Raw genomic sequence first — 26,507 nt, 5'->3', positions numbered from 1 at the left:
AACTGAGGCTTCCTCCTTCATGCCCATCTCACCTGCCGCTCTGCGGTTGTCTTGAAATCTGTGCCACTGGAATATCTGCTTTCAGGAATGAGCTCACTGCGATGGGAAACAACTTCATGCTCAGGGTTCTAGCGGGGAAAGTAAGCTGGGTCTGGATTCCCCAATGCTTTCTGGGGCCTGTGGGTCACGTGAGTTGCTAAGATGGAACGGAAAGAAACAGGAGATGTGAGGATCCCCGTGAGCTGCCTGGAGGAGGAAGCATCTGAACTGAGAGGGTTGAGGCGTTCCCAGCAGAGCGTTCAACAGCGTTCCCAGCAGAGCGTTGGTACCAAGTGGAGAAATCCTTCCTTAGTTTCCTCAAGCTGCTATAGTTGGAATGATGACCTGGAAGCCAGGGAGCAAAGTACTTTCCCAGAGTGCAGCCCCTGGTCCCACAGAGACTCCTGGCTGAGTGACCCCCTTTATCCCCCCCCCCCCTCAAGCCTCTCTTCCTAGTTGGGATTCTTGGAAACCAGCCCGCAGCCTGGCTTCTAAGGAGGGGGATGAGCACCAACTCACAGGAGGGGGATGGGTGCAAACCTTTCAGCAGGAGCAGAGCATCCTGAGGATGAGAGTTGACTGGAACCCCCCTCAGGGTCCCCCGTTCCTGCTCTGGGGTCTGGGCACCTTCCCCTGCAGGGGACAGCCCCTCCCCCACTCACACACACACTCTGAGTAGGGCCACTCAAGGCTTTTCCTGAATGATGGTTTTTGTATAACTGACAGCCCAGGGATGACAGCCCTGGAGAGGCTGGAATGCAGAGGGTGGGGCTGGGAGAGAGAAGGGAGGGAGATGCTACAGATGAAGCCCTTCAGGGCAGGGACTGGGGGTGTGGGGAGAACAGAGCAGAAAAGCCACCTTTGCAAATCCCCAGACCACAGATTCCACCTTGACTTATAACTGGAACCCGCCAAGCTCTGGTTTGCATGGCCAGTTCCTGGGACGCTCCCCCACCCACCCACCCACCCACCCTAAACCCACTCAGGGTGAAGCTGAGAGGTCGTGTTCATTCCCCCAAGTCAGGGACACTGATGTCTGCTATGGGGGTGGGTGGTTAGGTGGAGATATGTCCCTCCCCAGGTCCCTGCTTGCCAGCTGGGCAGCGCACGGGGTGGGGCTGAAGTAACTCACCTGGGTGGCATGACCAGACACCTCCAGATGGTGGTGAATGACCAGCTCCTGGGTAAAGCTGGCAGAGAGATCCAACCGGAAATGACACCTGATTCCCAGGGAAGAACCTTCCCACCCTGTTTCCGGGTCTGCATGTGCTGGAGGCGCAGACATCATCGAGCGGGGCAGGGGTACCCTAGACACCGCTCCTAGAGTCTGGAATGACGCTGTTTGCCCCTTTCTCTGCCTCTCTGCTTCCCCGCCCAGCTGTGTGGCCGTTCCACCCCCACTCCACCCCCAGGCAGCCACTCCAGCCCCTGCGAGCGCCCTCTCCCCGGGAATGGAGCGAATCACCTGTCTCTTCTTGGCATCAACACCGTCCCCGAATGCCATGAGAAACTGGTGACCTTCACTCTGGTCTCCATGACGACAAGATGGTATATGTTTAATTAGTTCAGGATTATTTTAGGACCAATTTTCTTTTATTTTAGGGCAATGCGAGCTATGATAACTGTAAGCATGTTTACGAGGCGCGCGAGGCTTAGCTGAAATGTGCCAACAATTCTAGTCAAACAGATGGTGACCCCTGATTCAACTTGCCCTCTCATTCAATTATTCAGCTGTATTTAATTTTCCTCTGGGTGACTCACATGTCATGCCATGCTTTCTCCTCTAGGTGGCACTAAAGACCAGCTTTACGACGGCAATAAAAGGTTGAAAGCCGGGTCTGGGGGAATTTTCCCAGCCTGGTCTTGGCTACAGAAGGATAATGAATTTCAGCATCGAAACAATAGTTTCTGCCTAATATCAAATGATGTGAAAGGGTGGAAAAATTGGGTCAAATTGTATGTGATTTGGCCATGAGCTCTAAGTAATCTCCATTCTAATAAGACGTTTGAAGGACCTTCCAGGCTTAATATCCTCCCAAATAATTTGTTTGAAGTTCAAGGAGTATTACGGCATTAGGGCTTTTTTTTTCATAATTGTGGAAATATGGAAATTCTGTGTTTTCATTTTAGAAATCTCTGTTGTTGACTTGTAGTGGGCTGCTAACCCCTGGGTGCGGGACCGCCTCAGAGGGACGGAGCCCTTTGCCCGCTCTCGTCTGAGGTCTGCCTGCCTTCCAGCCTGCCAAGGCTCCACACTCAGGCAAGGCCGGTGTCTCCCTGGAAGGGAAGGAGAACTGCTCATGTATCACCCTTCAAAGCTTCGACCTACCTAGGAAGGCCTGTGCGGTTACAGCCCAGAGTCACCACTAGCTAGATTTTTTGGAGACAAATTCCCCCCCAACTAGAGCGGGTTCCATCCCTTCCCAAACAGCAGAGGACTATGTTGTCACTCTGGAGACTAACTCTGCCCACTTGTTGGCACAAGTGGACCCCTGAGAGAGATGAGGACTCAGGCTTGTTCAGGCCGTTTGACTTAAGCTTTCCTATCTTTAACACGGGCTTTTGGGCTGGTGCTTAAGCTTACAGCCCATTGAATATGTATACATATGCATGTACACATGGGCTGGAGCCATAGCACAGCAGGTAGGGCGTTTGCCTTGCATGCTGCCGACCTGGGTTCGATTCCTTCGCCCCTCTCGGAGAGCCTGGCAAGCTACCGAGAGTATCTCGCCCGCATTGGCAGAGCCTGGCAAGCTACTTGTGACATATTCAATATGCCAAAAACAATAACACAATTTTTTGTGAGCCTTTACTGGTGCCCGCTCGAGCAAATTGATGAACAACGGGAGGACAGTGCTACAGTGCAGTACTAAATGTACACACACACACACACTCTCTCTCTCTCTCTATATATATATATATATATGTATACATACATATATGTGTATATATATTTCCCTTAAAAATGTCTCATTTCATACATCCTCACATTGTCTTCCATGTCCTGCATTTGATAAAACCACAAATAAAAGAAGTGTGTGTGTGTGTGAGTGTGTGTGTGTGTGTGTGCAGTAAATGACCCCATACCAGCATTTTCCTTAGATGGAGTACACTCTCTGTGGATTACTTGGGGGGGGGGGTGTTGTTCATTCTACCGAGAGACTCTCTCAGGTCTCGTTTCTGCTCAGGGCGAGTCGCGGCTGTGAGAGGTACAGGCAGGGCTTTTATTTAGGACCTGTGTCCTCAAGTCCGGCTTCCCTGCCTGCCTTACTTGATCTGGCTCTGACTGAGTCCCTGGTTTCCTGTCTAAGGGTCTGCATGAAAGATGAAGGTTTGGTGGTGCTGGCCAGAGAAAGGACCACAGGGCTGCAGGCGAGGACTTCACAGGGCCCACAGGAGGGAGGCTGTGAGCCCCAGAACAGCAGAGCATACCCTCCCCCCACCCCAGAGGGTGACATGGGAGCACCTGTGTGTGTGTGTGTGTGTGTGTGTGTGTGTGTGTGTGTGTGGCTTGAGACACTCGGACCACCCCCAGAGGCTTCCTGGGGAGCCAAATGTGCAGGCCCAGTGATGAGTACTCAGGAAACTCAAACTGATTTTATTTCATGCCTTTGGCTTCTTATTAGCCAACCAGACTGGACTCAGTCTCCACTTATTCCAAGACCTTCTTTATCCCTGGCACCATGGATAACTTGAGTGGGTGTAGGGGCAAGGAGCTTTGCCAGGTACTTTGCCAGGAATTGAGTAAAACCTCTGGGTTTGAGCGGATCTGTTAGAGACCGGGGCCCTGAGGTTCCCTCTTGCCAGGGTCTAAGCTCAGCTTCCCCCTCTGCCCAGTCATGGGTCCCTTGCAAGAGCCTTTGGATGCACCGTCTGTCTGTCCCCTTGTCTTCTGACCCTGCCCTTTCCGTAGCCTCATTGGTGATGCTGGGGGCATCAGCTGAGTAGAGAGCGCCATGCTCTGGGGCTCTTCCAGGTGGGAATGGTTCTGCGTGTCGGGGTATGCACCTGCTCGCGAATGCTGAACCCCGGCTTCTGCACTGGAGTTGGGGTGCAGACCTGGGTTCTCATCCAGCGCCTCCCCCTAGCACAGCTGGGCCCTGAGCAGGGCCGCTAGCAGGGAGTAAGGCCCACATGCCCTGCAGAAACATATTTAACATCAAGCTGAAGTTTGAAAATTAACTCCCCCCTCCCCCAAAAAAAATGATAATAGCACAGCGGGTAGGGCGTTCGCCTTACAAGCGGCCAACATGGCCGACCCGAGTTCGATTCCTCTGCCCCTCTCGGAGAGCCCGGCAAGCTACCGAGAGTATTGGATATGCCAGACACAGTAACAACAAAGTCTCCAATGGAGACGTTACTGGGCCCGCTCGAGCAAATCGACGATCAACGGGAGGGCCTTTACCTTTTACCTTTACCAAGACACCCTTGACCCTCAGCGTCAGACTAAGGTCCTGCAATCCTGCATATCACAAATCTGTCACACTAGTGCCATGGGTCACAGGAATGTTCGTAAGCAAATGCACCTGGGGGGTGGGTGGAACCTGGGTCTCAGAGGCTGCCCTGCCACCCCACTGGCCCAAAGCCCTCTGAGTGACTGTACCCCAAGTTACTGTCACGTGGCCTGTGCCCCCATTCTCTGCTGGGAAGGCTGGCTTAAGGAGTGGTCCAGGAATCGGTGCCAGAGCATTTCCTCAGCCCTGCGAGGGGTCCTTTTCCTCCTCATCCCATTTCAGCATCTCTGCCTCCTACTTCCCAGGTACCCCTCCTTAAAAAAAAAAAGAAAAAAAAAGAAGAAAAAAAAATTTGGAAAGGGCCAACTCCTTTTTTTTCCTGAAGGTGGCAGTGAAAGAAAAAAAATGAGTCCCTTTGAAGATTTAGGAATTTTATTACAAAACAGATGGAGTGGCTAGCGTCCCCGGTTGTCCCTGTGTGCCCAGCAGCGCTGACAATGGAAACAGGGCTCCACCAAACGCCGCCCTTCACCTGGGGCCCTGCACACCCCACCCCCAACCCCATCCCACCCCAATGGGGCAAGGCTAAGTGACCAGGCCGCACGCGCCCGCCTCGGGGAGCCCCTCCCCAGGATAATTGAGGATCATGACGCGGGGAAGGAGCACTGGAGGCTCCCGCGGGCTGTCAGGTATCTCTCGCGTCTTCATGTCATCCGTCAGCATTGAGCTCCTCTGTCATCTCTCCTCAGCCTTCCGCGCCGCGCGCTCTCATCCTGTTCATTATCTCGGCTCACACCAGCCCTCCCCCGCTCCCCCCCGCCAGTAAATGCATCTTTGTGCAACTCTCAGTCTCCGATTATGAATCGATGATCATGTGGTATAAGAGAGATAGATGGCTTTTAGTTCCATCTTGTCTCCCCTAATTGTAAAATATTAGTTACATTACACTGTGTCTTTTGATTAATGGAACTTATTTGGAGTAGCCTATCCCAACCCTCCCCCTTCTAAAGTCCTCCACTGACTTTTGAGAATTGAGTGATTTCACTTAAAGCAGACAAATAGGCCCTTCAGCGGGGAGAGAGTGCTACTGTGAGCCCGTGGGCCCGGTGGCTGCAGCCTGGGCTCCTCCGGGGCTGTGTATGCCGGGGCCGGCCTCCCGCGGCCTGGCCGGTGGACACGCGCCGGCCACGGCCAGCACCGTCCCTTGCTTCCTCCCACCCTGTTTTTTTGGCAGACCCTGCCCATCTTGCTGACTTGCAAAACAGGATGTGAAACGAAATTGAATTAAAATTAAATAAATTGCAGATTGCCACATTCCCACATTCTGCTTTCGAGAAGCTGCTCAGAGCTGAACTTTGATGCATCTGAGCTGCGGCTCGGTTGGCCCCAGGCACACTGCCGCCCACATGTGACTCGGGACACGGCGGGCAGTGGCGTGGGGTCCATCTCATCTGGCACGGCTGTTTCAAGAACGGCTGTTGATAAAGTTCCGGCTGTGCTAAGGCTAGTCAGTGGCTGCATCCCTTATTATAAATAATCACTCTGTTTTATTCGGTGTAAAGTCAAGGACACGATCACTTTCAACCTATCAGCCAAATTATAAAGGTCTATTTGCTGTCGATGTGTCGAATGTCTGCCTCTTGGAGAAATCGGCAAGTGGACTTCATAAACAAATCAAACTATCCCCCCAAATAAATAAATAAAAGTCCCGCGGATTAGGAATTCCAGAAAGCATTCTGGTAGCAGGCCCTTTGGGACCCAGACCGTGTAAAATGCGTGCAGATATTTCTGTCTGATTCTGTAGGGTATGCTGAGTGTTTTCTTCTGACCTTCGGATTTTTATTTTTACTTTTATTTGCATGATTCTTATAGACACTGACAATTATGTATTTTCTGGGGACATGCTATTTCATTTAATGTACTAAAGGCAGAAGATTGATTCTATTATGTGTATAGGAAGCTGGTAATGTTTTACTTTATTTTTTTTTTTAAGAGCATAACAATGTGTTTACGGCTGCCAGGAAAAGTGACGGCAGTGAACAGCCGCGCCTGGGTCTGAATTCTCTGCGAGGGTGAGACACCCAGAAAATAACCTGGTGCTCCCAAGTCAGAGGCTGGGCTCCGCTCACCTCCACCTGCCCACCCTGGCCAGGCAGGTGTCTGCAGAACCAGCCTCTACCTCTCCCTGGGTTAGTCCCTTGGGCCCCAATGATTCCCTTCCTCACCAAGCCAAGATTTGGGGATTCTTGTTTTTCTTTTTCTTTCTTTTTTTTTTCTTTAAAACGTGTGTTTGAATCCTCGCTTTGGGAAAAGTATGTGCTGGAGGTCTCTTTGTTCTGGGTGTCCAGGGACGTTTGTAAATGTCAGCCGAGTTTGGGTTGCTGTGTCTAATAAGCCTCTTTGAGCACTTGCTCCAAATTCTCACCCACAGCACCCCTCACTGGGTTCTGCCCATCCGTCATAGTTTAAGAGCATTTTATAGAATATTCTTACTGCAACACGTGAATGCATATTGATGGTTGTTGGCACTTTTATATATTCCACGATACTCATTTATCTGTTATGGATCCATAATACCAAATGTGTAGTAAAACGCTGTATCGAAAGGCAGTTATCCCACCTGCATAAAACACTCTCACTTGGTGCCTCAAATTTTCTTCTGACTGCTTCTGAAACGCTCCTCCATCCCCATGTGTGTGGAGAGGGGCGGCCATCCTGAAGAAGGCCCTGTCGGCCCCGTATAGGGGAAGCCAGGTAGGGCAAAGGCGGTACCCGGACCGATGCTCACAGACCTGTCATCACTTTCCTGCTCCTGGTCAGTGGTCCTGGGGTACACAGAGGGTGGCACACAGGACCTGGGGGGACTTGGTCTCTGCCCAGGGGCAACAGTACACACCAGTCCCTCTGTGACAGGATCTGGGGTAGCCCCAGTCTAGGCGAGAGTGAGACTCTCTCCCTCCTCCCAACCACACCCTGGTGGTCCTCCTGGAAAGGGGAAAGCTGGCAGGGATGCTTCATATGCACCTCTGCGGGCAGGTCAAGCTCACCGATGGTTTAGGAACACCCGAGAGGTGGCCCTGGGGACAGTGGTAACATGTCTGGGAATTCAGTGCCTTGTGGGAGTCAGTGGGGCGTGGGAAGGCAGCCCCTGGACAGAAACCTACTCTCTGGGGTTGGGGACCCTCCTTCCTTTTCTTCCCGAGCAGAGGGGACCGACAGGTGAACTTCCCCCTTGGTTGTGATGGTTGGAATAAAGTGACTGTCAGGCAGAAAATGAAAACATGCAAGAAGTAGAGATTTCCTCCAAAAGGAATGAACTCAGGTTTTGGAGAGCCAGGAGGACGAGAGGCAGGCCCTGTCAGAGGGGCCACAGGAGAGCAGAGCGTCCCCACTAGTCACTTCCTGGGTCCCTGGGTTTGCGCTCTAGTCTCCCAGGAGATCCTGCCTGGTCCCAGAGTGGGAGGAGGACCCACCGCGAAAGCAGAAAGGAAGAGGAAGGCCCAGGGTGGGCCAGCCCCAGGGGGCAGGATCAGTGGTAGGTTTGTGCGTCTGGATACCCGGAAGGGAAACTTCAGTGCGGCTTGTCATTTGGCATCACGGATTTTAAAAAATAAAATAAACATCTGGTTGTTTGAATGCAAGTGCGACTCCCCCTCCTTCCTTCCCCACCCCCCTCCCCTATTTTCAGCCAAGCTGTGTGTGTGTAAACACTGTCTTAATTGAGATCAGGGTAGGGGCGTTTGGAGAAACCAGCCACCGTCCAGAGTGTTGGGGTGAACCTCTCCAGGATGGCGTTTGCTGGCTGACCACCTACTGTGTGCTCGACACTGTCCAGGTAGGCAGCGTCGGCCTTCCTACCTGCCAGGGCTGGCCCCGGGGTGCGAGGAGAGAGGAGCAGAGGAACCAGCGGGGCTACGGGGCTGAAGCACACAGGGGTGGGGGAGACTGAAACCCGGATAATTAAGCTCCCGATGAATTTGGTAATGAAGCCTCATTTAGTCCCCATTCAGCTCGAGTCTCCCTCTCCGTAGAAACATGTGTCTATTTTGAGACACAGGAAAGAACGGCTTCAATTTGCAAAGTAAATGTTTGTTTGGTTGTTTATTAATAATCATGTAAAGTTTGCGTTGCATTCGGTGGCACGAAAGGCTGGCCCCTCCAGTCTCAAACGTCAAGCGGGGTCTTGGGGTCCTCTGGGGATCCAGAGAAGTGGAGTCTGGAGACCTGGGTCCCCCCGGACCCCTCTGCCCAGTCACACGCCAGCTGCCCCCCTCCCTGCTGCTTCTGGGCACAGGAGGGGCTTTCTCCCCTTTTTGGTGGCCTGTGAGTGGGGAGGGGGAACAGTTCATCACTGTGTGTGTGTGTGTGTGTGTGTGTGTGTGTGTGTGTGTGTGGTGGGGAGTCTCAATAAAATGCTAACCTGAACCCGGTTCTCAGACTTTGAACCAGGGCTGAGGAGTACGTGGGAAAACTGTGGCCTCTACACACCAACAGAAACTTTCCTTTCTTTTGGGGTCACCTGATGCCTTTTGTAGCGCGAGCATTGATGGAGTTGTTTCTCAGCCCGGTGAGTGGGGCTACTCTGAGCCTGGGCTGAAGGCCGTGTAGACATTGCTCGAGCAAAGGGATCCCCATTAGTACAGACTCTCTGAGATAGCAGGCAGAGTCCCAGGCTCTCCGGGTCAGAAGCTCGAGGTCTGCTCAGGAGACCACTGCCCTGCCCCCTGTGCCCATGCCCCTGAAGCTCGAAGCCCCCGGAGACCTGCCCACAGAGACAGAGGACCCCTGAAGTGTTTGTTCCAGAGGGACCATGGTTGGGGGAAAGCCCTCCCTGCTGGATCCAGGCCCAGAGGCAGAGAAGGATGGGATAACTAAAACCTACTTGCCACTGAGACATTCCTCAATGGTTAGCAATCAATTTGGGGTGGGGTGGGTGCGTGTGCGTGTGCGTGTGCGTGTGTGTGTGTGTGTGTGTGTGTGTGTGTGTGTGTGTAAGAACCTAAGGACATGAAAGAGGGTCTCCCCCACCCGGCCTCTGCTCTAATTTGAGGCTCTGTAATTTGGGAAGGTTGTGTGCTAAATCATTCGTGAGCCTCCCAACACGCAGGTTATTGTTTGTGGACAGATGGTGGATCGCGTTTTATCGCTTTTCCTTCTGTGGGTCCTCATATGTGGGACTGATGTGCATTCTGAAGTCTTTGTCTCCTTGCTAAAATCTCTAATCTAAAACAGGCAATCAAGCACAGAGGCAGGGCTTCCGAAGGCATAATCAGAGTTTTAAAAGCAAAGGGGAGGGAAAAGCCACAAACCCAAGGCAGAAGGAGGCAGCTGTATTAGCCGAGAAGGTGGAGGTTATAAGGGTGCGCAAAGTGGATGGAAGGAAGGACTGGGGCGCACAGAGGTGGGGAGCAGGGGTGCCGGGCTGAGGTGGCAGGAGGCACGGGTGCTGCTGGCCTGACCCCCCGGCGGGGCCGGCGGCGGGGACAAGCCCCCATCTTCCCCTCCAGAGCTGGGGGTCTTTGTCTCCACAGGCGGCCGTGGCGGGGCCAGGGAGGCCCAGCTTGGAGCTGCGGCTGCCCTTAAGAGTTAAATCATGTTGATATACAGGAAGGAAATGAAATAGACGAACTCGCTCCTCTTTTCTTCCTACGGATTTTTCTTTTTTATTCTGAAGATAGAATTACTGTTTGTAAGCATCTGAAAGTCATTAGAGGCCCTGCAGTCTGTCAGGTGCCGAGGCAAGAAACTGCTGAAACCAAACGGGTGCCTGCACCGAGGGCTGGGAATTTGTCATGTGCTGATGAGCAGTTATAATAATATATGAGCAAATCACAAGCATTCTGCAAATTAATCAAATTTTTTTCCCCTTCTCCCTTGTCTCTGGGAGAGTGGCTTTGCAGGCAGACGTAGGTGAAGCAGTTTCGCTCACAGATGGTCGCGCTGGCATCAGATGGAATTTATATAACAGTAATTCTGATTTCCTGCCAAAGTAGCAGTGAACACACCAGGGAGATTGTAGAAGGCGAGTCATGTGGTTTTGCTGAGGTTGTTGTGGGAAGTTTAAGGGGGGAAATCTCAAATTTTCCTCTTTGCCTTTACTGTTTTTGCCTGAAGGGCCAGAAACGGCACGCCGTTCTGCCACGGGCGGAATCCGTCACATCTTTGCCTGGGCCTCGTGCTGAAAGGGTGCTTCACAGCTGCTGGCTCTGTGGCGGAGACGGAGCCCAGACTCGGGGGCTGAGCTCTGACAAGACGAAAGGGGAGAGAGAGGGTCAGGAGGTGGGCCCCGTGCAGGGCCAGAGCTGGGCACTGCTTCCAGCCCCTGCTCGCACCCGCTCCCCCGGGCATGGCTAAACCCACGAGGGCTTTTCTTTTTCAAGTGTTTTATTAAATGAAGAGTCTAACAACCCTCACTTTAATTACACACGGGCTCCGTTTATAATTCCTCGGGATTTATTCAAGTAGTTGAAAACGGTGGTGCTGGTGATTAAACTGATCATCTGAGTTTAGCAGCTCGAAAACCTAAGAGCACGCACGTGCGTACGTGTGTGCGCGCGCTCGTGAGCGAGCGCACGCGCGTGTGCATGCGTGTGCGTGTGTGTGTGTGTGTGTGTGTGCCCACATACACGAGGGCACGCATCCATAGTGCGTGCACTCAGGGCTGGGAACTTGGGGAGTGTGGATCTTCAAGAGACCGCCCTCCTCAACACCCCACTCCCCACCTAGCTCAGTCTCACTGGCCCACTGGGAAGCCATGGGCGGAAAGTGCCCATGGGTTGCCTCTGTGGGCAGCATTTGGAGAGGCTGAGTGTCACAGAGATGAAGGAAGTCACACCAAGATAGATGATCTGGAGACTGTGCAAGGCAACCGAGTTCTGCGCAGGGGGAAGGGAAGGCGGGGGTGGGGGTGGGGTGGTTGCTCCTAGGGTGAGCCCTGCCTGTTTGTTTGGGTTTATGTGACTCTGAAGAAATAAGTGGATTCGATGGAAAGTTTAGCATGCTTCATTGCAGCTGGGCGCCGACATCTGTCATTCCTCAGCCCGATTCTGGATCATGCCAGCCAGAGAAAGCAAAGTCTGACACCTTTGATTTTAGAGCAAACCTTTTAGGGGGGGAAAGGAGAAGAAAGGAGTTGCATTTCCTTTGTGACTTCATAGGAAATGCCACCTCTCTCCAACGCCTTATTTTATTTCATCGCTGGCATGTGGCAACATTAGTGGAGCTTGGTGAGAGCTGACGGGGGTTGAAAAGTTGACGCTTCCCTCTCCCCGGTTTACTTTGTAATTTCCTATTGTTCGCAGTATCAATTGGTTGAATTGGGCGTGATAAAGAGTAGCTATTTAAAATATATCCTGTGTACCCATCTAGATGGATATATACAGTGGGTATGGATCGAGAGTGTCTGATTCCTTTATGAAAAGAGAGATGTGTGATTCTCTCTGACACATAAACTCACATTAACATGATGCCACGGCACAGAAATTTGATGGAATATGACTGTTCCCGCCGCACTGTTTGCCGTGAGATGGGCCCCTCCTGAAATCCCCATGAGCTCCCCACTCCAAGAAACGCACAAACGTTCTGTGAAAGATGTGTGCGGGGAGTGAGCCATCCGAGGCTACCCGTGGCCGCCAGCTTTCCGAGGCTTGGCGCCTACGACTTAGGGCGCATGAAGCTGGGGCTCGGCTGGGTCCGTCCCTCCCCAAGTCTTTCTGGCATGACAACATAGGCACTGCCTGGCCCCAGCACGCGCCAAGTTCCAATATCATCTTCCCCCACCCCCGGCCCCCGCCGAACGTTTCAATGGTACAATTAAATAGAAACTACAATGAGGGGCTGATGTGTTCATTTTAAGCGACACAATGGAACCAGGGCAGGACGGAAGCGGCGGAGACCACCCACTTGTTCCTTTTTGCGGGCGCGGGGCTCCTCCTGGTGACAGCCACACAAAGGCTCCCCCAGAGCCCCACCCATCCCACAAGGTGGGGACCCCGCCCATGCCAGGCAGAAGACCCCAGGGTGAAGAGAGCAAAGGATGACGAATAGGTCCCAGGCAGGAGTAGGAGGGGGTTGGGGGCGGGCTAGGAGTTGGCCTCTGGTTTCAGCTCCAAAGTGCGGCCTCCGGGGAGGGGTTGTCAGCCCTTCCAGCTTTTGAAGATAAGCTAGAAATCCCCTATTTCCTATAAAATCTCTTTGTTTGGTCACACTGGCGGTGCCTTCCATCTTGTCAAAGCTGTGTTGGGGCCAGGACTAGAGCCGAGTGCGTGCAGCTGTCCCCTCTGGGGAGGGGTGTAGGTGTTTGTGCAGAAGGGTCCTGGAACCTCTGCAGCTGCCTGCAGGGCCGGGCACTGGGGGCTGTGCACCTGGTGGTGCCTCCCTGCACCCTACAGGCATGACACCACCCAGGGAGGGGCGTGGGGGAGAAGGCATGCTTCTTGAGGGCTGAAAGACACCCCCCCCCACACACACACACACCTCCATGGGGAGTGAGGAAAAGGCCCAGCTTCCTAGGATCTGAGACGTTCCCCCCAAATGGCCCTGCCCCATGTGCACCCCCAGCCCCACCATGAAAGTTGAGCCTGGATTGGGGACTCCAGGGGCTCTTGGGGTGCAGAGGTTATGGGCTATCCTGGGAGAAAGAGCTGCCTGAGGTATGTCAGGGGTCCCTTGCTAGGAGGTGTGATTTGGGCCAAGAAGGGTTCATGTGGAATGGAGGGATGCCTGGTTCACAGGCTGTACCTCACCAGGACAGAGCCGAGACGCCCCTCAAGAGGGTCTGCTGGGGCTGGAGCGAAAGCACAGCGGTAGGGCATTTGCCTTGCACGCGGCTGACCCGGGTTCGATTCCCAGCATCCCATATGGGCCCCTGAGCACCGCCAGGAGTAATTCCTGAGTGTAGAGCCAGGAGTAACCACTGAGCATCGCCAGGTGTGACCCAAAAAGCAAAAAAAAAAAAAAGTGTCTGCAGGCCCCTGAGGTGACCAGAGCCTGGGCTGGACAAAGGGTCCCACCTGAGTCTTCTAAGCAGCTGCTCCAGGAAAGCTGCCCAACCCCGCTGCCCGCAGACTCATTCACAAGCAGGTTGGGGCCCTCTGCTAAGTGCTGGGCTCTGCAGCTGGGCTCTGGGAAAGGTCTCATGCTCACGTGGGGGTCTTGGAGCTGTGACTGGAAGGTTTGGGAGCCCAGGTGGGCAAGTGCTGGGCGGGGGAACGCAGACCTGCAGGCAGGAGGCATGGGCAGGAAGAAGGGCAGAGAGCAAGGTGGACGCGGTACTGAAGGAATCAGGGTGGACTCAGTATGAGCCCTGTGTCCACTGCTGTGGCTGCGTCCTGGGTCCTTTTGACCCTCGGGCCTTCGCTGCCACTGTGGGGATAGGTGGGTGGGTAGGGGAGGCTTATACAGAGCGGGACAGGCTGCCGCTGCCAAGACCCCTCCGTCTGCCTCTGCCTCCCTGGAGGCCACAGGAGGCCCAGCAGTGTCCGAGTCCAGTGTTCCCGAGGAGGGGAGATGAGATGAGAGGAAGCGGCGGTGGCGGGCACGGCTGCCTCGGCTAATTTTAGAACCTCTCCCACTGGGCGTCTCTGAGCGCCACCTTGATAATTTCACTTAATACATTAAAAAGCCAACTCTGGTTTTATTTAGTAATACTGCCCAGCTCTGTTTTTTTTTTTTCCTAAGCCGTTCACCTAAAAAAAAAAAAGGGTCAGCTTCGTGCCAGCAACAATCACCTCGGCAAGGAACCATGATGCAAGCTCAACCCCCCTGATAATCGTTGGAGCAAGGAGAGAGTTTGTTGGGAGCCAGGGGTGCAGGGGCAACAGCTGACGGTGCTGGGGATCACAGGGTCCCAGGGGTGGGGTGCGGAACTCACACAGACATGCACTCTGCCTCCTAAGCCACGTGCTGATCAGCAGAAGGGGCAAGGCACGCCATGAGGTGGCTGCCAGCCCCTCTGTCCCCAGACCCAAACTGTGCTCTGGGCGGTATCCTCTCTATGTGGCTTCTCCCAGCATTTCCTTCTGAATTCCACATGCTCATTCAGAGACAAACCCTGGACCTTTATTATATTGCACATCTGAAAAAAAAATTCCCAAAAAGGAAAGTAAGTTCATCGACCCTGTGAAGGTTATTTAATGATAAACATAAATGCTTTCATAAAACCCGGGCAATGATTTAAGATCCAGGATCAATAGTTGCCTTTGAGTACTGGCTGACCACCCAGGCAGGCTGGTGCGCACATCGGCAGCCCGAGGCAAACAAATAAACACAATTTCAGGCTCATTTTCGGCATGTGGGGGAACAGGAGCCACTGAGGATGGGGCCACCTGCAAGCCAGGGGCAGAGCAGGGCAGGGCTCCCTGGAGATGGTCCTTCTGAGGTTTCCAGCTGGGCTGGAACATTGGGGAGACTTTCACACCCGTGGCCAGGGCTGTCTCAGCAGGCACCTCCTGGAACCTGCCCTTAGCTCAGCTTTCCTTTCCCCTGAAGGTGGAGCTCCCGCCAAGACACAGTAGACTGTCCCTTTGTCTCCGGGGCCACAGAAACAGGGTACTGCCTCTCCCCCTGGCTCGATGATGCACATGACCTTGGTGGGTGCCTTTGGGGCTGGCGGGCAGGGGTGTGCGCAGTCACTGGAGACCAGCCTGGCCAGCATACACAGAGGAAGAGGACGAACAGTGCACGGAAGAACCTCAGCATAACTGTCTCACACCAGCTACTTAGTTCTTGATTTCCTGAGGGTCTCCCAAGTGAGAGCAGGAGTCCCAGGGGCCACTGTTGGCAGATCTCAGCCAACTGGCCTGGATGGTTCAATGCCGGGGCTGGAGGCTGCCAGGATGCTCAGGCTTTGCAGTGCTGAGAGCAGCAGGACCACCCCAGGGGCCATGAGACCTCCAGGTTTATACTCATTGGTGCTTAGTGGCATTGCAGTACTGGGACTAAACTAGGTACTCCAGGAATTTGGAGCCACATACTCCTGTCATGGTCCACTGAATGTGACTTGACTCACATTTTAAGAAACTTTAAATGAAAGTTTGATTTGAGTGTAGATTCAATTTTACACACACACACACACACACACACACACACACACACGCACATATACACAGAGAGAGAGAGAGAACTGCCCTATATTTTGCCCTATTATTGATATCTTTCATTGGTCAGGCCCACTGTTCACAATTAATGATCCATTATTAAGTCAAATCTGTGTGCTATTCCAGTCTCCTTAGTTTTTACCTGATACACTTCTGCTACAGTCAGGAATCTGTGAAGATTCCTTTAAGCTGGGGCACTTTCTTTTTTCTTGTTTTTTATTTTTTTGTTGTTGTCATTGATAACTTTAGCCATTTGGAGGTATATTTTGCAGAATGTCCCTCAATTGGGTTTTGAGATGTGGGTGGGTTGGGGGCTTGGGGAGGAAGATCATGGAAAGGGCATAACTTCAAGTTACATCCGGTTTATGCAATGCCCCTGCCCCTGACCACCTGGCTGGGCCATGCCTTGGGGTGTGTCCTAGGAGGTTCCTCTTCCTCCCCCTTAAAATGTCAACACTGGCGTCCTAACTGTCTAGACCCTGTGCTGTGTGGCTGAAATTATTCTAGCTCTGCCCACTGGGGGCGCTTTCTCTTGGTGCTGGGTCACTGTGCCAGGTCCCCATCCAAGAATGTTTTGTGCCCACACCAGGGGTATTTCTGGCCCCTTCCCAGAAATTGCCATCTCTCTCTCTCTCTCTCTCTCTCTCTCTCTCTCTCTCTCTCTCTCTCTCTCTGCATTTTGGATCATACCCAGCAATGCACAGGGGACAGGAGTTACTCCTGGCTCTACACTCAGGAATCATTCCTGGTGGTGCTCAGGAGACCATATGGGATGCTGGGAATTGAACCCGGGTCGGTCGCGTGCAAGGCAAATGCCCTACCCACTGTGCTATCACTCCAGCCCCCTGCAATTTCTCTAAGGACCTCTGAGTTCTTCTTCTGAGAATGGTTTTAGATGCCTAGTTCTGGGCATGAGTGTTTGACGGTTCCAGCCCTTTCAGGGGACAGGCAAGAGCACGCCTGGCCTGTGTATACTATGTTCTGCTTGGATACACAGAGACCTTACGTCTATTAAGCTCAGGTGACACGTTTACATGGATGTCTCGACTCCATTACCCCATAGATCAGAATTCACCTTTAAAATTATAAAATATTTTTTGGTAGTGCTTTAAATTAAAGCCCAAATCACAGGAAATTTAAAACCTAAAATTATTTATACTAAGGATATTCCGGAGTGTTTTAGCATCTTTGATTAGATGGATGAAAATTTTTTTTGAAGACTGAAAACATAAATTATGTACCTGATTAGAACCATTCTTGTCTATTTGGAATTAGGGAAATCAAATATATATATATATATGTATATATATGCATGTGTGTGTCTGCACATGCGCACAACTGAGAAAATAGCTTTCTGGCATCAGGGTAAGCTGATTTCTTTTTTTACCTACTGCATTGCCAATGAACTTAGACAGTGGCCAGGTTCCTGGCAGCACCCTCCTCAATTGCAGGGTTAGAGTGACTCAGAGGGTTCGACAACTGAGACCGGTGGAGCACAAATATCCCCCTGAAGCTGACCTGGCTGGGGAACCTCAGGATGCCTCACCCCGACCTTTTCCTCCTGAAAGGGTCTGACTCCTCACAGACCCATTGGCCCTATAGGTGGAGCCATTCTCTTACCTACGAGCCAGCATCAAGCACATGTTCGCAGTTTCCAAGAGTCCGAGGGGCTGAAGTTGGGGTGCACAAGGAAGAGAGCTAATATTCAGAGGCACCCCTGCCCGAGCCTCTCCATCTGGTGCAGAGAGCTTCCCGAGGGTCTCATGCCCAACCCCTTGTGGCTGACAGAGATGGGCAAGCAGAGCTGACTGTGTGACCCTGGGCTGCCAAGAGGGTAGTACAGGAAGGACAAAATGATTATCTCCCAGTGGGCGGGCCCTGGGCTGCTGGGTGTCTCTAGCCTTCTAGTCTCAGCCACACTGATGCCAGCCAAGGTGCCTGGTTCGCCTGCTTTTCTGCCGTTGCAAGGGTCTACAGCCAGCCAGTGTGTTAGTCTAAGTAATCACTCAGCAACGCTCACCAGCTTGCAGGTGATGAGGAATAGAAGGCCTTGCGCGCTTGCCTGGAGGGGTGAACGGATGCCTTGGCAGTGTGAGAACAAGGCTTGCTGGTGTCCTGAGTGACTCTCCTTGGGCCAGGTTCCCCGTTTACCCCCCCCCCCCCCCACACACACACACACACTGCTGACATGCAGGATGCAGGATACACTCCCTTGTTTAGGTCATAAGTCACAGCCCACACCTCTGTGGTGGCCGCTCTCCTGTCTCAGTGCCTCTGACATTGAATCCCAGGCGCAGGCTCTGTCACCTTCAAAGCCCCCATGTACATGTATCTCTTCTAGACAATGCATTCTTGCTCCTTCAAACCTCTGGGTCTTCCTCCTCCTCGTGGTTCTTGACTAGACACCTGATCCTGGCTGGGAGTGCTCGGATGTTCTCCTTTCTACCATCCCTGCCCTGCCCTGCCCTGCCCTGCCCCTGTGCTCCTCTTGTCCAGGATCCTGTCATCCCCTGCAGCAGCCCCTCAGCATGTACTGGGATGGCAATGTTCTGGGCATGCAGAATAGGCAGCTGTCCAGACCATGGTGGTCGCTGAAAGCACTGCACCAACCAGCAGGGAACTTTGCTCTCAGGACAGAGCAGGAACTCAGTGTGGACTCACACAACCTGGGCTCCAGGAACACTTTGATGGGAACCTCAGTGGACTAGAGGTAGCCTTGTGGCTGACTAGCCATGGACTCAGTGCCAGGCTTTGAATGGCCTCTCAAGGCTCACTAGAAGTTTGCCTGGTGCCACATGCAGTCACACACACACACACACACACACACACACACACACACAATCTAGTCTCAGGTCCAGATAGAAGACATCCCATTGGAGAGGATCTTCCCAGCAGCATGTGCTGGGAGAGGCTAGAGGCAGAGGGGTACGTTTTGAGACAATCTGGAGCTAACCTGAAGTTAAATCCTGGTGAGGAACCATCTCATCACTGTGTTTCTCCAGCCGGAACTGTTTGTTGCATATCCCTGGGCTCAGCTTTCACATTTGTGGAATGGGGACACACTTCTTCATCCTCTATTTCTCTGAGGTGATTGAAGACAGTGGAGCTCTCCCTGTAGGTGTGTCAGAGGAGGTCCCCAGGACTGAACCCTGGAAGGAGGTCACCCACCTGCTCACCCCCTCTCCTTTCACAAGGAGATGGACAGGGAAGAGTAGCAGGGAAGTGCGGGAAGAGCAGAAGCAGAGAGGCGGACCCCATGTTCTCAGTGAACTGGCGCCCACAGTGGGAGCTGTAATTAATGGATGGCCCCCTGGCAGGCGTTTCTCTCTCCCCCTCAAGGTTCAGGAAAGAGCAGCTATTTCCTTCCTTCGGAGCAAGTAAGAAAAATATCTTGTTTCCCCACTTTTGTTATAAACAATGTACGACTTGCTTTCTCCTTACTCCTCTTGACCCTCCACGCTGTATACATATTTATATATTATTCATAGTGGATTAAAAATGAATGTGCTCTTTACCACAGCTCTACGGTGCAGTGACAATACAAATTAACGTATGATGTACTTACTTTTCGCATGGCAGTGATGGGAAATGTTGATGGCCTCAAAGTGAGAGGTAGGAAAGGGAATGAAGTGGGGGAGTTCTGGGGGGCACACATCCGGGCTCAGGGCTCAGGGCTCTGAGACTGACGGGAGCAGGCCTATTCAGGGACCGCTGCCTTGTTGCAGAGCTGAAAGAATTCTCCACATCCTTTCTCCCCCAGAATGAACACAAACTCCCTGTGAGTCCGACCCCTGCCCAATGCCCACATTCCTTGTGAGTTTCATCTGTGCCACACTGACCTGCCCTAGGTTACTGCACCTGTTTTGTCTCTGTGTCACCCATCAGGCATGCCCCTCCATCTGGAGTATCCCTCTCCCCGTTCCTGCATGCCTCTTTCATTTCGTTATCCATCCCTCTACCCATCCATCTATCCGCCCATCCACCCATCTGCCCATCCATCCACCCACCCCCTCCATACACACATTCTTCATTCCACACATCTATTCATCTCTCCATCTCTGAGCTTGATGGGCATCTGTGGTACCCCAATACAGTGCTAGGTGATGAGAAACGACAGGCTGCTGTGACCTCTCTCCTTTGTGAATGGAATTGTCTGCCCCCCACCCCCACCCCTTCTGTAGCTTCAATTTCCTGGATACTCTACCTTTAGCAGGGACCCAGAGGGCAAACAGCTGGCTATTTCCCCATATCTTCACATTTATTTTATTTTATTTTATTTATTTATTTTTATTAGTGAGACACCATGAGGTACAGTTGTAGACTTACAAACTTTCATGTTTGGGTTTCAGTTATACAATGATCAAGTACCCATCCCTCTACCAGTGCCCATTCTCCACCACCAATGAACCCAGTAGCCCTCTCACCCCCCACCCCCACCCCATTACCCCTGGCCAACCCCGCCTGTGTGGCAGGGCATTCCCTTTTGCTTTCTCTTTCCTTTGGGATGTTGCGGTCTGCAATAGAGATATTGAGTGGCCATCGTGTTTGGTCTACAGTCTATAGCGAGTCCTCCATACACCCTTTACTTGGTGTTCCCTTCTCTATCTGAGCTGCATTTTCCCCCAGCATGTGCTGCTGGCTTCCAAGCCGTGGAGCAGACCTCCTGGGACTTATCTCAACTATTCTTGGGTGTTCGACTCCCATTCGCAACAGCCGACTTTTAGGACCTTCTTGCTGTCTCTGTCCTCAGACCCTCTTTTTGGTTTAGGACAGTTCTCCCTTGTCTTCCCACTCCCTGCCCACAGCTCTCAGTGCTGTGGTGTGTGGGCATTGAGACTTCCTGTGGATCCAGAGTCGGGAGAAACGTGAACCCTGTGGCCAGATCCACAGATTCAGAGCTGCCTCTGTCTCCAGCAGTGCAGTGTGTGGTGCAGCTTTCTGTTGGGAGTGAGCATGCATAGCATCCAGCATCCACATCAATTTGGCTTTGGGGAGAACATGAATCTTTCTCCCAGATCTGCCATCGACCCCAGCAGTGCCCTCCTCCCTCTCATATCTGCATGGAATTCCCTCCACATCAGTTCAGGGGAATGTTTAACAAACCTAACAGGAGAGGTGTGTTCAGCTCCCCGAACTTTCCAACTCTGCACTGGGGCTGAGAAGGAGTCTGAAAACTTCAGAGGCCTGACTGTTTTACATTGGAAATCTGTTTTAAAGTCAAACCATTCTTACCTGTTCTGTGGGGCTGGTATCAACTTTTGACAAAGCTGACCTCTGAGGATAAAAACACAAAAATCAATCAGAAAAGCCATAGAACACAGACCTTTGGGGGTTTTGTACTATAATTATATTATAATAGTTATACTACAGTGTGTACTTACTATATTATTATAGTTGTTGTGTACTATTATAATAGTCATGTACTCTTATTACCTGAATACAAGATGTCTGGCCAAATAGGATTTATCGAGACCCCTTTGATGATTAGAATCCCTAGTCCTGTAGATTTCCGGTTCACCTACTTTCAAATGAAAACCAATTCAATAGTGATGTTTGATATATTTAAATATGCCAGAAATTTTGTACTCCTTTGACTATTAAGAAATGGAAATTCTGACAGACCCATAGGATAAAATCATGATTAATATTTCAAACTTGATTGGTGGGAATGTAGGTTAAGTACTTTTAGTTGGTCAACTAAAAAAAAATCTTTGGGATAAGGATATCACTAGAGGTTCTCTCCTTGGGTTGCCAAGATGTGTGGTGCCTCTCCGTGTGAACCCCAGAGGTGAAGCACTGGGTCCATATAGAAATGATTCTTCAGGCTGGAGAAGTAGTTCAGAGGTTAAGAAATTTGCCTTGCATGCAGCTGACCCCAATTCAGTCCCCACACTGCATCAGGTCCTCTTAGCTCAGCCAGGAGAGAGCACTGAATATAGATATGGTAGTCAGTTCTGAATAGAGTCAGGTGTGTCTTCAAACTAAAACCAAAATTACTTTCTGGTGATGATAATTAAAAAATAAAACAGGCCTCTTAGACAGATGGGTGGGCTACTCTGGATCCTGTAATATACCTAAGATTGATTAAATAGTCCCATGGTCTCAACACTTTTGGTTCATAGTTCCCATCAGTTTGGATCATGTTTCCAAAAGTCTAGATTTTACTTTTTCTTTTTTTGCTAGCGTTTTTATCACACTTGACTGTGTTCAGGGCTTACTCCTGGTTTTGTCCTCAGGGTCACTTCTGGAGTTGCTTGGGGGTCCATATGTGGTGTTGAGGATTGAACCCTGACCAGCGGTATATGCAAGGCAAGCACTTCACCCACTGTATTATCTCTGAGGTCACGGGGCTTACTTTTCATAGTTGTTTATCTGTTATTTGGAGTTCTTTCTTGGGGGTTGCTCTCTATCAGTGCTCAGGGGTCCAGGGGCCAGCCCTGATGATTCTTGGCCATCTGGACAGGTGTTGCAGCATTTCAGTAGTAGGGTCCGAGGATGTGGGGATGTTCTTGGCCCTTCAGTGCTGGGAATGACCTGGGTCAGCCTGCAGGTGCCTGAGGGACATAACCAGCAGTATTGGGGGCCTTGACAGCAACACCCAGAAATGCTCAGGGGACCATATGATGCTAGAGATTGAATCAGAGTCAGGCTCTGACTATTTCTCCAATCTTTTTAGGAGTTCTTAACTGGCTGGCTCTAAATAAAAGGATAAGTTTGCCCCAGCTTTATCTGAGCCCAGAAAATGAAATAGAGACCATCTTTAAGCTGCCACAGAGTTGTTCTTGGTGCAAATACAGACATTCATTTCTGAGGAACTTTGAGAAATCTTCCTACACCTTCTTTGTGTCTCGGGAAATCTCCTCATTGGACTTGCTCTTAAGCCTCCTTCTTCTGCTTCAGGAATTCCTCCAACCCACTCTCCTGAGACCCAGGCAGACGGAGCTTAGTGGCCCCCAGGCTGGTAACCTCCTGTGTTAGATGGTCGAATCTTGGGACTGTCTTTAAATGTACTAATTTCCAGCTTGGCACTGTTTTAGGCATTTGACAGGCCTCTTCTGTTTCCTATTCCACATTACTACTGACTGGAATCCTGCTTTATCCCATCAGTCCCTGCCTTCATTCCAATGAGATGAACAATAACGCCATATAATCTTGGCAAAAATTCTAAATCTATGTGATGTGCACCAGTCTGTCAGGTGTGAGATGATATCTCATTGTTGTTTTGATTTACATTTTCCCGATGATTAGTGATATTGAGCATTTTTCCTTATGCCTTTCCACCATTTGTATGTCCTTTTAGAATATGTTTGTATGTCTTGTTAATTTTGTATGTTTTTGTTCATCTCTTTTCCCATATTTTGATGGAGTTGGATTTTTTTTTTGTAAAGTTCTTTCTACCTGTACTAGTGCTTTATATATCTTGGATATTAACTCTTTAGTGAATGAGCAGTGGACATATATTTTTCACCCAGCTGGTGGGGTATAAATAAATTTAAAAAATTAATCAATAAAAATAGTTTGCCGAAAACATCTAACTTTAAATCTACTTAGAAAATATGAATCTTGGGCTTCCAACCACTTAGAGCTTCCTCTGTCATCTAAAAAATGGTACAACAAGGTGTGGTGACACTCTTTCTGAGAATCACAGTCCAGGACCATGCCTCTCTCCAGATCTGTGAACATACCCCCTTCAGCCAACTCTTTCTGGGTTTCATTTGTACAGATTCTACTGATATGATTTTCTCATTGGCTTTTTTTTTCCAGTGGGAAGGTTGATCAAACTAAGTCTCATGTTAGAAGCAGCAACAGAAATAAATAAAGTGGGAGTGCTGAAACCAAAGTTCTTATTTCTTAAAAAAAAAAAAGGCAAGACAGTCAGAGAGTAATTTAGTTCCCCCCCCCCCCCCCCCCACACACACACACAGCTCGTGTCAGTGGTGCTGGTGGGTTTGCATTGCTTCACTCTCAGCCCAGGGAAAGAACACACACAATAGCCCACAAAACACAAAACTTGTCTCTTGGGGCAAGGCTGGGGGGAATAATTGGAGAAATGGTATTTCAGAAAGACAGGAGTCGCATAAGTATGTGGAGGCTTGCAGAATGAGGCCTTTATTGTATAGACTATAAAAGGGGACCACTGGTTGGGAAAATATCCCAGAAGAGACTGCTTGTTGGTGAGGACAGCTGGGAAGGATGCCATTATTTCTTAGGTGAGGAGAGAAACAATCACAGCCAAATACAAGGCTCAAGAAGGTTCAACAGGTAGAATGCGTTTGTTTTGGGGACCAGTTGGCTACTGGAGGAAGGGCAGAGTTAACTCCTGGACCTGCTCAAAAGAGGCAAGGCTCCAGCCCTGGGCACATTTTGGTGGGAAAGTGAGTTTCCGTTCCAAGCCTTTGGTTGGCCTTCAGTTTTTTTTTTTTTTTTTCAAAGCAGGCTGCTTTGCTAAGTAGAGACACAGGATTTTTGCTATTACTGCTTTAGAAAAAGTGCTGAATATGCTCTTTGGATATTTTCTGGGGTAAATACTTGGGCCCATTTATTTATTTGTTTATTTTGCTAAGCAAATGAAACCCAGCTCTGGGCCTTGACCTCTCGGGGTGCTGGGTGGGGCTGCACTCATGAGCTTCCAGGAATGGCAAGTCTTCCCTGCTTCCCAGCATCGGGGGATGTGATTGTTCCATTAGAACTTCCCAAACCAGATGCTTTTCTGGGTCCTCAAAATGGCAGAAATGTGTGAGTGTTTGCTGAGCATCAAAGCAGAGGACCAACTGCGTGTGTGTGTGTGTGTGTGTGTGTGTGTGTGTGTGTGTGTAGGATTTCCACAGGAATACCTCTTCTATTGTGATTTGTGGTTTTACAAAAATAGTGTAATTCACTGTCATTATTGAAAATAACTTCTTAAAATGATGGGCCTTGGTTGTCCAATATTTTGGATTTCCTGGTACCCAATCCTGCCTCCTGTTGAATCCTCAAGGACTTCTGCTAATTCCAGCTAGCACCCCAAGTTTCCTGTGGGCCTCAGGGAAGGAGTCCTTTCACCCCATTCCCTAACACTCTTCCACGGCAGGCTTAGCTTTCTGATCAGGAAAGTTCATGGAAAGATAAGGAAATGCTCTGGCTTTGGGGTGAGACCTGAGTCAGAACTCTAGTCTGTGCAGACTTAGAGTCAGCCAAGTATGCAGTTCATGAGTCAAACCATCAATGGTCTGCTTCTGTACAGCCTGTGAGCAAGAATGTCCTTACATCTTAAAGAGCTGAAAAAAAATTTCCAGCAAGACCAATATGATTTTATCACACATAAAAACTATACAAAATTTAGATTTCAGTGCTCTTAAATACTGCTTTTAATTTATTAAAGATTGACAATTTGTCACATGTTATCCAATTATCCACACAATTTCTATTGTTCTCATGGTTATTTTGGGCCCTACCCGATGGGGCTCAGGGTTTACTCCTGACTCTACTCGGGGATCACTCCTGGCAGTGCTGGGGTGCTATATGTCATGCTGGGATTCAAACCAAAGTTGGCTATATCACAAGGCAAGTGCCTTAACTCCTGCAATAATACTTTTGTCTTATTTTACTACTAATATTTACTAACTACCCCTTTATAGAAAGAGTTGAAGGTACCGGAGAGTTTCTCTTCTGCTGCCTAGAAGGTCAGCATTTAAAAACTCTAGCTAGGAAGAAAAGAAGTCCTCTAAATTTGGTCTGAATTACTATTATTTTGGATTTTATTATTATTGGCCCCGTTCACTAATTCATTGACCATAGTCAAGTATTGGCTGCTTTCCTATGCTTGGTGATTTGACTCTGGCAAGGTAATGGCAGTCCGCTACTACTGATCCTTGGGGTAACTGGGGAGCTGCTGTGGGTGGGCAGGGTGCAGGATTGGGCAAGTGGGGTGCTGACTGGCTCTCTTTCCGCCTGCAGGTCACAGGCCTTTCCAGTGCCGCTACTGTCCCTACAGTGCCTCCCAGAAGGGGAACCTGAAGACCCACGTCCTATGCGTCCATCGCATGCCTTTTGACAACAGCCAGTACCCTGACCGCAGGTTCAAGCGCTCCAGAGTCGATTCAGAGGCATCTGGGAATTTTGAAGAACCAACGGCTGCCAAGGCGGGGAGCTCGGCCGAGCTCTTGGAGGAGGGTAGCAAGGCCCCAGAGGAGCGCAACTGAGCAACCGCCCTGTATATCGCAATAGTGTCTGACACAGTTTTAAGATTATGCATCTGGTTTAAAAAATAAAAAGAGTTTGTTAACTGCATTACGAAGGGGAAAATCATGTACAACCCCCACTAGTGTATAGAACATTTTAAAAAGATTAAAAAAATATCTATATATATATTAAAGAAAAAAAAATCCCCAGCCCTTGAAAATGGCTGCTAAACTGTTACCCGGCAACAAGTACTTGCAAGCAGTGCAGGTGGGAGAAGAGGGATTTCACAAATGCTGGTGGCTCCCAGCTCCGGGAAGCTGGCGGCCCAACTCTTAAAGTCGTCTTTGTCCAAAAATCATGCTCTTAACTGAAAAACGATCCCATCTGAATGATTTAGTGTTGCCTTGAAGATGGAGGGGCTGTGTTTTCATTGTTGAAAACACCTCTATAATCTGACACCAGCTGCTGTCATTTGCCTCGCACCCTAATGAGACGTGCTGGGAGGCGGCCTCGGTGCCAGTCAGGCTGGAGCGGTCACTGCAGAGAAAATCAATTCCCGTGGTGTCGTCACTGCACTCTCGGAGAAACCTGAGCCGGCCCGCAGCCAGCTCCAGGGCAGCCCAGCACTGCCCAGGTGGCCATCTTCAATGTGCATTTTTACAAAATACACAGCCAAATGAATCAATGGTCAGGAAGTGACTGCAGACAAATGTCCGTTGCAGGTTTGATGAGTAATTCCTTTTTTTAGATCAAATTG

At 50.5% G+C, this 26,507-nt stretch overlaps 1 protein-coding gene across 8 annotated transcripts in view; it reads left to right on the top strand.

Moving 5' to 3' along the window:
- The window catches only part of ZNF536 (zinc finger protein 536), a 440,212-nt gene extending 414,087 nt beyond the window's left edge, over positions 1-26,125 (top strand). For 7 of the 8 annotated variants that reach the window (XM_056135847.1, XM_056135842.1, XM_056135849.1 and 4 more), the window contains one exon: positions 25,526-26,125. In XM_056135847.1, coding sequence (XP_055991822.1) covers positions 25,526-25,770 — 245 coding nt within the window. In that variant the 3' untranslated portion in view covers positions 25,771-26,125. The remainder of the gene's footprint in view (positions 1-25,525) is intronic. The other variant, XM_056135850.1, reaches the window with a different exon arrangement.
- The last annotated feature ends 382 nt before the right edge of the window (positions 26,126-26,507 follow it).

Source organism: Sorex fumeus, unplaced genomic scaffold (assembly GCF_029834395.1).
Source record: "Sorex fumeus unplaced genomic scaffold, SorFum_2.1 ptg000122l, whole genome shotgun sequence".
NCBI classification, from domain to species: Eukaryota; Metazoa; Chordata; class Mammalia; order Eulipotyphla; family Soricidae; genus Sorex; species Sorex fumeus.
Note: the sequence above shows the minus strand (reverse complement) of the source record. Positions and strands in the feature narration are given on the sequence as shown.